At 41.7% G+C, this 15,570-nt stretch overlaps 1 protein-coding gene across 1 annotated transcript in view; it reads right to left on the bottom strand.

The window, feature by feature from the left end:
- Positions 1 to 695: 695 nt before the first annotated feature.
- IGFBP5 (insulin like growth factor binding protein 5) overlaps positions 696 to 15,570 on the bottom strand; it is a 28,929-nt gene continuing 14,054 nt past the window's right edge. Inside the window, exons 2-4 of the mRNA XM_031958079.1 lie at positions 7,891 to 8,120; positions 7,108 to 7,227; positions 696 to 6,100 (exon numbers count right to left, since the gene is read on the bottom strand). Of these exons, the coding sequence (XP_031813939.1) occupies positions 5,969 to 6,100; positions 7,108 to 7,227; positions 7,891 to 8,120 (482 nt within the window). The 3' untranslated portion in view covers positions 696 to 5,968. The remainder of the gene's footprint in view (positions 6,101 to 7,107; positions 7,228 to 7,890; positions 8,121 to 15,570) is intronic.

The following is a 15,570-nucleotide window of genomic DNA, read 5'->3' as shown; positions in this document are numbered from 1 at the left end:
TGTTGTGAAAAGCAAATTAGGGGCAAATGGTTCAAGTGACAGAAAAAGAGCTTTGAACTCAATATAAAGCAAATACTTCTTCACTGATACTACTCCCAAGTATCAGGCAACACTGGATGCTCTCAGGCTGAGGTTGGATCCATGATTTTGCCAGATGTTTTTGGGATTCTGGTACAAGTTGAACCACATGGCTCCCTTTCCCCTGTGAGACTGTGAGATGAGATGGCCCTTGGAATTCTTTCCAGTTCGGCCATTCTGTGATTCTAAGTGTTAGAAATCTGAGGGATTATGGGATCTCATTTTGTTCTTTTGAAATGTTTAGGACAGATCTATCTGAGGGTTTAGATTAAGTCCCACTTGCAATTTTTTGCCTCTTTGGGACACCAGGCATGAGAATGTCAGCACTTCCCTTGTTCAGGGGTTCAGGATACATTGGATTGGCCCATTTGAGTGACTTCCTAGGATTCTGAAGGCTCTTTGAAGGGTCTTCTGAGCTCTATTTTATGATAACTGGATTTAGAGATGGAAAAAATTATTTAATCTAACCTTCACAGATGAGATAATTGAATCCCATTTCAAGTAGTATACTTTGCACCCAATTCTTCTACTCATCTGATTTAACATACTCTTGGCTTGACCCTCAATCTTTTGCCTGTCCTGCTTTTCCTAGGTCTTTGGAGGAAGCTGACGCAGGCTAACTGAATGCATAACTTTATTAAATAAATGCTTTGTCATGACAAAAGACAAAGATCAAAGAGTAACATAAATTATAAGTTGAATAAATAGTATACAGCAATCTTCACTTTTTTAATAAAATGTGAGATCCTTTGTTTTTTATTTTCTTAAGTACAAAATGCTAAAACAGGAGCTAAGCTCTTCCACATTCAGGTTTTTTTGTTTTGTTTTGTTTTGTTTTGTTTTATTATCCACACATTGAGCTTTTTTTTTTGTTCATTTCACGTTTCCATCCTTTTCACTGGTAAAGATTATGAGTATTTCTTTATTTTAAAAAATTGGAAAAAAAGAAGAGAGAACAGAGCTATGGTACGTATGTAAAAAGCTATCAAGAACTAAAGTAAAATGTGTCGTGGTTATTGCTATCTTAAAAAAAAAAAGAACCAGGTTGAAGACTCGGAATCTGAGGGTGTGTTGTCTGATAACTGTACTATCCATATAGATGCCTAGATGGTGGTGCTGGGAGGAGGAGGTGCTAATGATCAGGGGCTAGGAGTGGGCTGGGGAGGGTGAAGGGGGACACACAACTATAGAGAAACCAATTTCTCTTGACATTTCCTCCCTTTATCCCATCACTCTCTCCTCCCCCCTACAATTCCCCTCTTGCTTGCCCCCTGCAGGTCTGGAGAGAGAAAAAGAGAAAGAAATTGGAATATATGAAGAATGATTTAAGGACACACTCTATTAGAAAATCAAGAAAGTTTTTAAAGAAATAAAAAAAATTAATAAGGAAGCAGTGGAGAGAAAGTGCAATATAAAGCTTTGCACACTAGTGGTTTTCTTTTTAAAAAAACAAACAAACAAACAAGGGCAGTATAAAGCCCAGATTGCTGGTTGGTGGAAATTCTTCTCCCCTCGCTCCATTTCCAACCCTTCCATTTCAAAATTCTCCCTACCCTAATATCACGTCCAGCACACCAAAAATTTGTTTGAGAAACCAAAGGTCTCTTCTATGTGTCCAACTACATTCATGAATTACTAACCTTTGAATTGTATCTTCCCAGGGTTAATGGAGTTGGGGGAGAAGACTCTCCTCCCATTCTCCTCAGGGCTGTGGTAACTAGTGGAGGCTGCTTGCTATAACAATTGACCTGCCTGAGACAGGAATGGGTCGTTTCCACACTCCTGATTTTCTCTTCCCTTACCCTGTGAGTCACCATGGAGATGTCATGGGCAGTAATGGTGAAGGAGAATTGGAGTATGGACAGAGGACCTGGTGGGATCTCCCTATACCTTTTCCCCCTTTTAGGGATGAATGTCTCCAGGTTTCTATGTACCTGGCTGTCAGTTTAAGCTGTGCATATGCATCAGGTCTCATTTTTTCCACACTCCCTCATTGTCTAGGGGATGGGATGGGGAATTGGGAGGGACAAAGACCAGCTCAAGCCCATCCTCCCTTATCAAAGTAGTGGAGGCAGGAAGAGTTCCGTCCTCAATTTTCAAGAAGTAGGAGGTGGATTGGAAACCTGCCTAACTAAGCAAGGTCTGTTAGGAGGCTGGCTGTATACCCTGACAGCACAGAGCATAGAGCATCGATGATGAGCAAAAGACTTGGCAAATGGCCAACTTCAAGAATGAGGGTTGAAGACTACATAGGAGCCATTAACTCCCGAGTCATTTCAGACCTGTCTTCCCTAACTACCTTCTCTCAGGGGCATAAGTCCAATGGGAAAAGGCAGTGTCCTTTCTGTCTCATCTTTATTATCTCTCAATCTACTTTTACTGGGCTCAGGTCAGGCTACCTGTTTGAGACACTCAGTTAAGTTAGTCCCAGAAATTGTGGCCACCTTTTTGGAGCTAAATACTTTACACAGAAACATCCTCATGCAGTCTCTAGGAGCTAGGTACCTCGAAAGGATAACAGTAGACTTGGGCTGTGTCATCAAGCTGCCTCCACTTTTGCAGATCAATTCCCAAGGTTTTGATGGGTTTTGTTTTTATTTCCCCAAATAACCTACAAAAGTGGACTGAGGAGTTTGGGAAAGATGGAAGAGGAGATCAGGATAGACTCAACTTCCATTTTGGAGAGAAAGAAGGCCCCCCCCCCCACTGAACTAACAGTGCACTGACTTTCCATAGTATCCTCATTTTTTTCTTTTAAAATTTTTTTTTTTAGAAATTTACAGTGCTCACTCATAAGACCTGGATGAGTTTATGTTCAGTCTCTAGGGATGGAGCAGAGGATGGCAAGAGTGGGGAAGCATTCCATTCAAGGGGGCAATTCAATGGGGCAAGAGGCAGAGAGATAGGAGAAAAAAAGGAAAAGAGAGTCAAAGACAAAAGAGCAGAGAAGAGAGAAAACTTTTTTAAAAAAACAGGATAGGGGAGTATGGAAGAAGGTGGAAAAGGAGAGGACAGAAGTAAGATTCCTGGCTCAGTCTTATCTTAGGGGAAACGGCACCCCAGCATCTGCTTAGCAAATCCCAGACCAATGGATTGCTCAAGATCCAGGGAGAAAAAAATAGAGAGAGAAAGTAGAAAACAAAGTGAGAAAAGATTAAGGATACTGGCCTATGTAGACATGGAGACTATCCAGGGTGGGGTGGGGGTGGGAATAAGGATTGATGCAGAGAGATGGGGGAGGCAGAGAAGGTCCAGAGATGGCCCTACTGCTGCCCTCTCCTTCTGGCTCTTTGTCGCAAGTATAATCATTTCCCTCTCCTCTCCCTTGCCAAATGCTTTACTGGGAAGTAAGGCCAAAGGCCACTCCATCTAGATTGTTTCCTTTATTCTACAGCGTTGAGTATTTCCTTCACTGGAGCTGTACACCCCATGCTTCTCTGCCATATTCTCTCCAGATTAAGTGGGATGAGTTTGAGGTTGGTCTCCTGGGGTTTGTGACACTAGGTAAAAGGTATGTGCTTTGAAGGGATGTATCCATAAAGGGATGGATTCTCTGCCAGTGTCCATGTGTGTTTCCTTGTCTCCCTCTGACCAACATTTAGCCTCAAAGCTATTCTATTAGGGAAGACCAATGTCTTTTCTCATTCCTGTAGCAGAAGAGGAGGGAGAGAGGGTGAATTTGGGTCAGAAGTGTTGTTGTTACCAATCCAAATGACCCATGCCAGCCAAAATGTCCCTAACATCATCCTGTCCCTCCCTTCTGAGGAAGGAAGAAGTAACCGATCAGAGCAGAAGCAGAGACCGAAACTTGCTTCACCATAGTGGAGGCAGGGATTATTGGAGGCTGAAGGGAGCTCCCCAGAACAGTTTTGTTCCTTTGAACCAAAGCCCCACAGAAACACTATTCTCCCTCTTCTGATCCTCCAGCTTCCTTTCAGTTTCCTTTAACTTTTGGTACCTATTTAAGCCATAATCTGTTCTTTCCCTCTCCTGTTATCTCCTTCTTGTTCAAAACATCTGGCTTTGGGATAGCCAGAAGCAAAGAAAAGGTATATGTCCTATTCTCTCCTCTCTTTTTATTTCTGCATCCAGGATGGGGAGGGTATTCTGGGGAGCCTACCTCTTCCTTCCTTGTGTTCTGATGCTGCAATGAAATAGGCAAGGAAGTACTCTCTAACCATCTCCAAGGCAATGGGGAAAGCCCTTGTTAATTTTTGCTTTCCCAAGAGGGACACAATGAACCCCAAATTCTGATCTAGGACCTTTCTATTTTTCTCCTTCTTAGTTGCCTCTCATTGCAACCTCTCTTGCCCTCTCCCAAGGTGAAGACTGAGAATAAGGTTCCAAAATGCAGTCTCCATCCAGCTGAAACCAAAAGGCTGGGAAACCACAAATCTCCATCTCATAACCTGTGGCTTGGGTTATGGTTATGAGCTAAAGGGCCCAACTCAGTTCAGTGTAAAAGTCAGAGAGTTATTTCTGGAGGGCTATAAGAAATTTTGAAAAGGGAAGTGTGAGGGAGAGAAAGGCATGTCTGTGTGTACACAGGCACGGAATAGCTTGGGTACATGCCCACCCAGTCACACAGACCGAGAGAGCCACAGGGTCATGGGAAAGCACTGATGCAAAATGTCAATGGGGCTATCTTACAACTCCACAGGAAGCACACACTTGAGCTTTTTAGGAGAGACCCCCAAAATGACAGGCAGATGATGCTGGTATTTCGGTTTGTGTTTGGGGAAAAAAATCTGGGCTTTTCTTGGCTTTGCAAGCCTGGGAAGAATCCTCAGTGCCCATTGAAACTACTTTTGGAAAGTCAATGCAAACCATTTAGAGAGAGAAAGACAGAGAGAGAAAAAAAAGATATAAAAGTATATATCTCTATATGTAGACATATAGCCTTGTGGATAAATACAAGCCCACACAAATGCTTTGCCAGTCCATCCTCCCCTGTGGAGGCTACACTAAGAATTGAAAAATAAAATCCATATCCACACCCTTGGCTTCTTTTAATCAGCTTGGAAGAGAAGGAAATTCCAAGGCTGTGTATGTAGTAATGACTGGGTATGTCTGTATGTGGACTGAAAGATACCCACGGACATACATGCATATAATATGTCAATATATGTCTGTCCAGAAAATCCTACCAAGCTAGGATCATTCAGAAGTTTGGATTAAAAAAAATAAAACAGGAATGGAATGCATTTTCATTTTTAGACAAACCTTAAAAGAATTAGGGGGTGAGGAGAGAGGAATGAGAGACCTGAAGAGGCCTTAGGAGCTGACTGGAGGAGGAGACACAGGAGAGCAAAGCCCTAATTTGCCTTTTCTTCTTCCACTAAAATCTCTTTTCCTCTTTCCACCAAAACAAACTGAAAAGAACCTCAGCAAGCAGTTGGATCCCACCTAATAGCCCCGGCCCTCCCCAGGCAAAACCGTTTCCCAGCTAAAGGTCTCTTGGTAGCAGGATGTGGGCCAGTACAGGTTACTAATGTTACTTCTTCTCTTTTCTTTGTTGCTTTTCTTGAGTTTATGTGTCCTTCTCAGTGAGTCTCTTCCGTCACATGCTCTCTATTTTCCTCTTCCTCTCTTCCCTTCTCCATTCATTCTCCTTACCACCCCACTCTTCACCCCATCAACCAAAAAAGGGGGTGTCTTCTTGACTTATTCTGTCTCTGTTGTTTTGCTTAAAAAACAAAAGCTTGAGAACTTGCTAAAGATTCCGAGGTCCTCAGTTTCTTCAAATATTTTTTTCCCTTAAATGAGATGAAATGAGTGGCTTCCTCGGGGTGGAGAGGGGCACTGGCTGGAATTGAGGGGGGAGCTGGGGAAAAGCTGGGGAGTAAGGGGTAGGGTGGAGGAGAAAGGGATGAGGGATGGGAGGGAAGCCTCACTCAACATTGCTGCTGTCAAAACTGTGACACTGGAAATCTCCATCGACATATTCCATCCCGGGCAGCTTCATCCCGTACTTATCCACACACCAGCAAATGCCACGTTTGCGGCCCCGAGATGGCTTGCACTAGGGAGAGAGGGTGAAAAAGATACAAGTGGGCTTGGGGTTGGCAAGTGGAGGGAGAGTGGGGGAATGAAAAGAATCCCATCTCTAAATCCTGGATCCTGCTCCTTCTCTTTCACAGCTTGTCATGACCCACTACCCCAGGTTAGCATCCTTCTGCCTCACCATCAAGATTTTCTGGTCTCAGGGGAACACAACAGACAAGGCTAATTTCCCACAAAATACTTATCTTGGATTTCTTACACTCTCCCTTTTTCTCATTCTCTCCCCCTTCCAACCTGCCTAGAGTCAACACTACCTAAGCCCTTCAAAAAAGTAGTTGAGAAGAGCTCAATTAAGTTTTACTACCACTATCTGGCGTGTTTCCATTTTAAGAAACTACAACTTGGGGTGTGTGTGTGTGTATGTACGTGTGGGTGAGCAAATAATAGTCATTAACCCAAAGGAATGAACATTCTTTATGATGGTGACATCCCAGACACCATGTCACTGGGAAGGGGGAGATGGCTGCAAAAGGACAGTTTGGTGCTCTTCTCCAAATCCCACTGTTGACATTAACTATTCATCAAACTGGTCCTGATAGTAGCCAGAGTAAGTGAAAGTTACTTGTCCACTACTGCCCTACCTTTGACCGCAACCTATTTCTGTATGTGGTATCTGGCATAATTGTGCCAGACAATGGTGACTTGTAAATTGGCTGCAATCTGCATCCTTTGACTTTTACCTCCTTACACAACTCCCACTCTTCCCTTTCTTGGATGCTAACTTCCTCCCTTACCCAGCAAAAATTCTGAGCTCCTGTTCTCTGCCTTCCTATCCTAGCATCAAATTGAAAGGGATTTCTTCCTGTCTTGCTATCTAGTGGAATTTGTTCTCTAGAAATCATATTCCCCCAGCCTTCCCAAACCCATTAGGGTTATAATCTCGGACCCTAATTTTCTGACCCATGATCCCATGCAATTCCAACTACGTGATTCCATTAGATGGATAGAGAGAGGGACGATGCTTACCTGTTTCCTCTTGTAAAAGCCTTTACGGTCACAATTTGGCAGGTAGACCGTCCGGGGAACCATACGAGGGCTGGTTTTCAACTCTTGAAGAGAAGCTTCCATATGTCTTCGGCAGGGACCCTAGAGGGAGAAGTGATAATGACAGAGGTCAGGGCAATCACTTGGAATTGCTAAGGGATAAGGCCTTGGGGGACCTCTGCAAGGGTGCTTAGTCCTAAAGACATAAGGCATTTATAAGATTTGAGTCCTTCTTTTCTGATTAGTTTTTACTAATGATTTTTTCCCCCCACATCATTACCAGATCTTACCATGTGAAACCATGTTTTTTTGGAGGGTTTTAAGAGTGTGTAAAGCCCTTCTTCCTTGCCTTTGTTCCCTTTTCCTCTCTTTGTTTCCCTTTCTTTACTTTTTCTGAACTCCCTGTCCAAGCTCTTCAAGCACAGGGTCCCAATGTTAAACTAGATAGGGGTGCCATTGTAGAGGAAGCCACACAATCCTGTGGACCATGGGAGTAACTCAAGGCTAGTTTTCTCTGGTGTGGGCTGATCCTAACTTCTGAAATTTTCTTGAAGAGACTTTCAGGTCTACAAAATCTTCTCCAGACAGAATATAACTCCGCACTTCTGAGTGGGGCTGATGGGATTCTTTCCAAGGTCAATCATGAAATTCCCTCCCCACCTTAGCCCATAACACCTAATTGGGGAACTTAGCCATCTCAAGGAAATGTCAAGGATAAGGCATAGGTGATAGAATAAACCAGAAGCTGTCTCTGTAAGGACTCACTTGTTCAGACTCCTGTCTCATCTCAGGGACTGAGATGACCCGGGACTGGGCGGTGTTCTCAGCCCCACCAACAAACTTGGACTGGGTCATCTTCTTTCGGCGATCTTTCTTCAGGGCCTCAGCCTTCATCTCAGACAGGTGAACATGCTTGGGCCGGAAAACTTTTGGGGAGTAGGTCTCCTCAGCCATTTCTGAAGTGGTTGGTTCCTCATGTTCCCGGGATTCTCTCTCTAGGAAGAGAAATTAAAAAGAAGATCAATACCAGGGTCTACAGAGCCCTCCTGGTATTCTTATTCCTATTTTCCAAAGGAAGAAACTGGGGCTCAGAGAAATTAAGGAAGTTTCCCATGATTGGAAATAAAGAAGTAGTAAATCTGGAAGCAGGAGACCTGGGTTTGTTTCCACTTCTTATATTACTGTATTACATTGTGTTATGATTGTATCACTGCTCTTTCTAAGCCCGTTTCCTTTTTTAATATACTAACAGCTTTTTATTTTTCAAAATACAAAGATAGTTTTTAACATTCATCCCCGCAAAACATTATGCTTCAAACTTTTCTCCCTCCCTTAGACAATAAATAATCCAATATAGGTTAAATGTGTAATTCTTTTAAATATATTTTCATATTTATTATGCTACACAAGAAAAATCATATCAAAAGAGGAAAAAATGAGAAAAAATAAACAAGCAAGCAAAAAATCTCCCAACAATAAAAAAAGGTGAAAATACTATGCTGTAATTCTCTCTTTGGATGCAGGTGGCTCTCTTCATCACAAGTCCACTGGAATTAAACTGAATCACATCTGAACCTCAATTTCTTGACCCACAAAATGGGAATAAAAATACTTGTCCTGCTTTTCTTATGTGGTCGCTTTAAGGATAAATCTTAGAAGTCTCCAAAATGTGATGTTCTTTGCTACTTGCTCCATGTGTATTAGGGAGGAATATAAAAAGAGAGAAGATAACCTTGAGAACTTAAGAGTCTGATGAAGAAGATAGAGTGGGTACATCAAAGAGAGAAACTGGAAGACAAAGGAATATCCAACTTGAGGCAGAAGTCTAGAGGCCTGCACTTCAGTTTCAGAGGGCTCTAGTCACTGGAGGCTGATGCAGTTGGGTCAAGGAGGTTGCATGGGAGAGATGGGTTGGGATCCAAGAAATCTATCTGGCAGAAATGAGGGCAGAGCATTCTGAATGCAGACAGGGTGAGGGAAAGGGGCAGGGGGGTGATGACAGGATAGAGCAGGCTCAGGCAGAGGCAAGAGCAGGCCCTTTGGTACAAGGTGTGACAGGTTTTGTTTGACTAAGGTGGGGAGTCTGGAGAAAGGGGCAGTTACAATTTGGTTAGCAATGGAGAAGTCTGAGGAGTCTGGGACAGTCTAAGAAGGCTTGAAAGTCATGAAGATTTGGATTTAAATTTCAACTGATGTTGTGAAATCATGGGAAACTTGCTTAATTTCTCTGAGCCTCAGTTTCTCCCTTTGGGAAATAGGAATAAGAATACCTATGACACTTAATTCACTATTAAACTTGCAGTGGAATGCAAGCTGGAACTGGAGTCAGGAAGCCCCTGAGTGTAAATCTGGCTTCAGAAACTTCCTCACTTTTTGATGCTGAGAAAATCATTTAATTTTTCTGCCTCAATTTCCTCTCTGTAAAAATCATGTTAAAAAATGAGAATAATCTCATCTGTCTTCTAGGGTCTATCAACTAGCATTTAAAAATGATTTATTCTTTATTGATTTTTCAACTAGCATTTATTAAACTCCAACTATGTACCAAGCACTGTGCTAAGAATACAAAGAAAGGCAAAAGAAAAAAAAACACAAATAAACAAAAACAACCCAGTCTTTACTCTGGAGAATAAAATGAGACAGTATTTCTAAAGCCTTTTGCAAATCGTAAATCACTATATAAATGTAAGCTGTTGTTTTCATCCATGTATGAATTGCTATTTTAATGTCAACAATGTCTGATGGCTAGAGAATGTGGAAAGCAGGTTAGTTAGTCCTCTCTTTGGCTGGGAGAGAAACATATTTGAGCACGGGGAGTAGGTGATTGGGGGATATAAGGGGCAGAGATGAATTGGAAAAAATACCAAAGAATGAGGGATAGGGGAGGAGCCCAGGACCCCAGACATAGGAGTTAAAGGGAAAGAGGAACAGGGAATGAAAGTCTAGGCTTATTTCTTTTGCCCTTGCCTCAGTCCTCATGTCCCAACCTGGCTCTATGATCTTTGTCCCAACCAAGCTAGAGTGTTACTTAGGGATCCTGGTAGGCCAACAAAGTCTGACAGCTGAACCATGGCTAAAGCAGTTATATATAGGAGAGGGCTGATGAGAGTCTATACTTAGCTGACTTATGACCTTTAATGAAACTGGACTTTCTATTTCTTTTATTCTCTCTGTCTCTGTCTCTGTGTCTCTGTTTCTATCTCTGTCTGTCTGCCTCTCTCTCCTTCCTTTCCTCCCTCTTATTGCTATTTTCCAGATGAGGTTGTCAGATTAAGTTCATCTCCCCAAGCACATTATTTATCACCTTCTTTGTGTTACATTTACATATCATTCTAAATTTACAAAATACTTTTATATTCATGATTGCATTTTGATTTTTAGTTCCTGTGAAACAGGCAAGGCTGGCATTATTACCCCCCCTCCCCCTTTAGAGGTAAAAACAACTAAGGAACAAAGAGATTAAGTGATTTATCCAATGCTGCCCAGCCAGTAAGGGGCAGAGCTCCCAAAATTTATAACTACAAGTTCAATGGGTGTTTCACGACACCACGTTGACTCAACCTGCTGCACCACCCTGAACCCCTTATTCCCTTCAGCTGAGGTTAATTCAAGTTGTGGGAACCTGAGGGTTCTGCCTGAGAACACTGAATCCTTTGTGAATGGAAAATGACTAGCTGCGGTGATAAGAACAAGAAATGAGAATGATAATAGGATCCACTTTGGATTGGGACTAATCATTAAAATGTTTTTCCCTAGATTGAGTCCAAATCTGTCTCTTTACCCATGAAATCCACTGCTCCCTTTATGGGAAGTTAGGTGGTTCAGTGGATTGAGTACGGGGCTTAAATTTGGGAGGACTTATCTTCCTGAGTTAAAATTAGTCCTTAGACACGAGTTATGTGATCTTGGGCAAGTCACTTAACTCTGCTTGCCTGTAAAATAAGCTGGAGAAGGAGGTGACAAGTCAGCCCAGGATTTTTGCCAATAAAACTCTAAATAGGGTCATGAAGAGTCAGGACTGAAAACAAGCAAGCAGTAACTAGCCCCCTGTATAAACATTTAGGTCCCTCCCTTCTTTTCACAGTCAGCTTTTTTTATCTCTAAAATCAGGGAGGAAAAAAATCATATTCTTGGGGGAGTTTCTAGGGGTTCAATAAGAGGTGAAGGCCAACAATCCCATCTTCAGTCGTCTCTGTAATCCCAAATCCCTAAATTGCATTGGTTCATAGTCAGCATTGCAGTTTAGCTTGAACACCACGAGGTGGCCCTTAGCCACATTCTCTAGCAGTGGTTCTCAAAGTATGGTCTAGAGAATCCTGGGGATCTCTGAAACCCTTTTAGAGGGTCTAAAAATTCAAAAATAGTTTTTATTTCCAATATGGTAAATGTCTATAAATATAACCTAGATAAACAAGAGAGAGATCCTCAATGATTTTTAATAGGATAAAGATACTGAAAACAAAAGTTTGAGAACAGACTATTATAGACAACAACTAGGAGCTGGAAAGGTTTGGTGGAGTAAGAGATAGGCAAGAAGCCCAGCCAGAACAATGCTGGAGGATGCACTATTAGGGGGAGATTTCTGGATAGGTTGACAATAGCCCCAAATACATCTGTTCCTTTAGTCTATGTAGCTCAGATGCTGAGCTGAAGAGCACCAGGCTTCTCCAGAATGGAATCCTGAGCTGAAAGGCCAGGAGTGCTCTAACCGAGGCATGAGACCTTTTCACTGCTCCTGTCCCCAGGAGACAAGATCCCCGAGGAGATTGGGACCGTGGTTCTGCTTGGTTCTGGCTGGGTCACTTAATAGAAGGGAGACATATGTGTTTTCACAAGAAAACCAGAAGATGGCAGCATGGACCTATAGTATATTATACACAATATCCTCTATCTCAATTCTGTCCCTGAATTTGAAGCTGATTGGAGGGAAAGAGGTGAAAAGATTGGTGAGCAATGTTAATTTCTACACAATTAATTTTTTTCTCCTCCCCCCCTTTTTTTTTAACCTTTCCAACATTCAATACCTTCTCTTTTATTAGTTCTAAATTTTATTGCTTTTGTCACCATGCATTCACATATAATTATTTTTAAAATAGCTTTTTGTTTTTCAAAATATGTGCAAAGATAGTTTTTAATAGTCACCCTTATAATCCCTTGTGTTCCAAATTGTTCTCCCTCCCATTTTTCGCTTCTCCATCCCCTAGATAGCAAGTAATCCAATATAAATATCTTCTTTTATAACAATGTTGTGTAAACTATTTACAATTTAAATGCCTGACGAGGCTTAAAAATACAGTAGAATGAACATAATTGTGAAATTGTATACTTGATGTCTATTTTCAGACGTGTGGGCTTTTTAAGGAAGTTGGAACTCAGGACCTGGGACTATTTGTAATGTAACTAACGTATTTGTGGAGTGATGGGACTTTCATAGAATCCTACATCTAGAATTGAGTTGAAAGTTCATACAGCCCAACTCATTATTTTTTTTTTTAAAGAGTTGGAAATTGAGACCAAGGAGGTTAAATGTCCTGCAGAAGTTCATAGGTAGGGGGGATGAGACTTGAATCTAGCTCTGGAGAAGGTTGTGGCTGAACAATTGAGGCGATATCAATAACTAACCATCCATTCTTATTCTTAGAAGGCAGCTGGATGATGATGGAGAGCAACTAGCTCTTCTGAAAGAGTTTAGGAATATTCTGGGAGTCCAGTTATAATGAGTGGGGGAGGTGAGTGACTTCCAGTCTCCTGCCTAAACCAGTTTGAAACTGGAGTGGGTGAGAAGCAGAAAAGGTTGGGAATATGTGACTGAAAGACAAACAAAAGAATGGCCTGCCTTCCTCTGGGCTTGTGCCAGCACCTGGCCCAGGCAGCTGACAGATTCTCCTTCGCCAGATGCACCTGTTTAGTTGGGAGCTCAAGAATGCTGACCTCTGAAAGAAGAGAGCTCAGGGGTGAGTTTTTTTCTGCATCACCTCCAGCTGGCAAAGGGTGTTGACTGATTTCAATGCCACAGGCTATCTTTTCTACAAGTCACTTATTCTGTACAGTATACCCAACCTGATGAAGCACCTTCCTTCCTGATCTTACCTGTCCTGAAAGTTTTCCTATAAAGGAAAGCCCACAGCATGTCTGTCTACCTAATTCGGTATCTTTCACCCCTCAACTATGAGGCACACCACCTTAACCAGTCCTGCTTCGATTTAAAAGCTTTTTCCTTTTCTTTTTTTCCGGAGAAGAGATCACAATTACTCATCAGCCTCCTAAGAGTGAATATCCTTTCTTGGGAATCTGTAAACAATTTATCAGTTCAAGCTAACCCATCCCAAATTTTCTAATTTCCCCAGAGGGGTCTGCTGACTGTCTTTTAGTTAAGCTTTTCTTGGGGAAAGAGAGTTTTAAGATTCATTGAATAAGTCCTAAAGCTTTTATTAAACTCCCACTGCTCTCTTTTACTCATCAGGGTTCAAACAACGACGTGCAGTTTAAACATTTCTCCCTCTTCATGTTGTAAAGTCAGTACTTCAAGGATTATTTCATAATACATCTGTCACTACTTTGGGGAAAAGTGAGATTTATGAGTGAAATCCACATGATAGATACAGTGGAGAAAGTACTGGATTTGAAGTTAGTTATTATTACCTGGGGTCCAAAACTATTCCTTATGCTTACTTATTATATGGGTGAACTTGGATGAGTCACTCAGTCAACTTCAACTTAAATTTCTTCATCTGTAAATTGTAGTTGGTCTCTGAAGTTCCTTTCAGGCCAAGATCTATGAGCCTATGACCCTTCTAAACCTCAGTTTCCTTATCTGTAGAATGAGTCAGAAGTCAGACTTCTAAATTCGTGATTTGGCTCTACTTTTTATCTCATGCTTTTTTTGTTTTTGTTTTACCTCCTTCTAGATGCATATTATATTCACTGTTGACCTTGACTCCACAAGTCTCAGGCTTTGGAGAATATGAAGATAGAGCAAGGTGGACATTAATAAAAGATAAAGTGCACTTTGTTGAGTTGTGGGCTAACAGAAGACTCTTGGAGATGTTTCAGGCATTGGGAGTACAAAGATAGATAGAGTAAGTTGGACAACAATAAAAGATAAAGTGCATTTTGTCAAGCTTTGAGCTAACAGGACAACAGACTCTTGGAGATATTCTTGGGATTAAGAGAAAAAGGAAGAAGCAGAGTCATGATTTAAAGTATTGGAATGTAAGAAAAGAATTGATAGAGTAGTTTGAAGAAAAGACTGAGTGATACTGAAGAATTATAGAGGAACAAGCCCTAGATTTGGGGCAAAAAACTAGTTCTCTGAATCTATTATCCTTTGGAAAATGAAAGCATGTAGACTAAATCTGGAGTTCTTAACCTGGAGCTTACAAACTCGTTTTTAAATAATATTCTGATAACTATTTCATGTTGTATTTTTATTTGTCATTATAGTGATTTGGTTTTGTGTATTGAAACCTTTTCTGCAAAGAGATCCATTTGTTTCACCGGACTGGTACTAAAAGGGTCTGTGAGAGAGAAAATGTGAAGAATCTCTGGACTAAATGATCTCCGAGTTTCACTCCAGCTCTAAATTCTAGGGTACTAGGACCAAAGCTAGAGGGGGAGTAATTCAGGTGAGGAAGAAGAGCTTTTTAGTCTGTTCTGTTGAATTTTCAAAGAACAATTAGTTAAAGATAGGACAGGGCCCACAGCTAGTCAGTAGAGGGAGACAGAGATACATGGCAAGGAAAAGCAGAGCTAGCCCACAGCCTTCTGTATGGGGTCAGAGCTGAATTATAAATTATTATGAATATAAACAACTTCTTCAACCTGGAATTTGTGGGCCTGCCATGCTCACACCATCCAAATTTTCTCCTGCTAGCTGTGGTTCTCTCCAGTAATTAAAGGGACATGGAGATATGTGAGCATTGGAAAGGGTTTTTTAAAAGGGGCTGGAGGTGGGCAGTGATAGAAATTTGGGAACAGAAGAATGGGATAAACAAGAGAGCTATGAAATGCATTTGTGCAACCTTGTGGCTATTTCTGATCACCTGGAACAGAAATTGTCTTGGAGAAGGGAAAAAGTACACACATGCCCAGAACTCTCTTCTCCCTGTCTAAATTCTTTGGCAAGGTGGGTGGGGGGAGGAGGGAGAGGGTGCATGCAGAATGCTTACTATTCCATCCTTGGAAACCTCAGGTCAGTCTGACAGACTTAATGGGCCCCTATGGTCTTATCCTTTTGAGGGCTGGACTTTTAGAAGATGGGACTTTCAGTTTCTCTCACATTACGTCCAACTTTGGGGTGGAGGAGAGCCCAAATGAGAATCTAATAAGCATCTTTGCCCTCTTTTCTCCCCAAATTTCCAACCACAGCCCCTTTAATTTTGGCTTTCTGACCCAGTTTTAAGGCTCTTCTGTCTCCCTGGAATCAGATGCCACCTATGTCTGGAC

The sequence above is a fragment of the Sarcophilus harrisii genome, chromosome 3 (assembly GCF_902635505.1).
Source record: "Sarcophilus harrisii chromosome 3, mSarHar1.11, whole genome shotgun sequence".
NCBI classification, from domain to species: Eukaryota; Metazoa; Chordata; class Mammalia; order Dasyuromorphia; family Dasyuridae; genus Sarcophilus; species Sarcophilus harrisii.
Note: the sequence above shows the minus strand (reverse complement) of the source record. Positions and strands in the feature narration are given on the sequence as shown.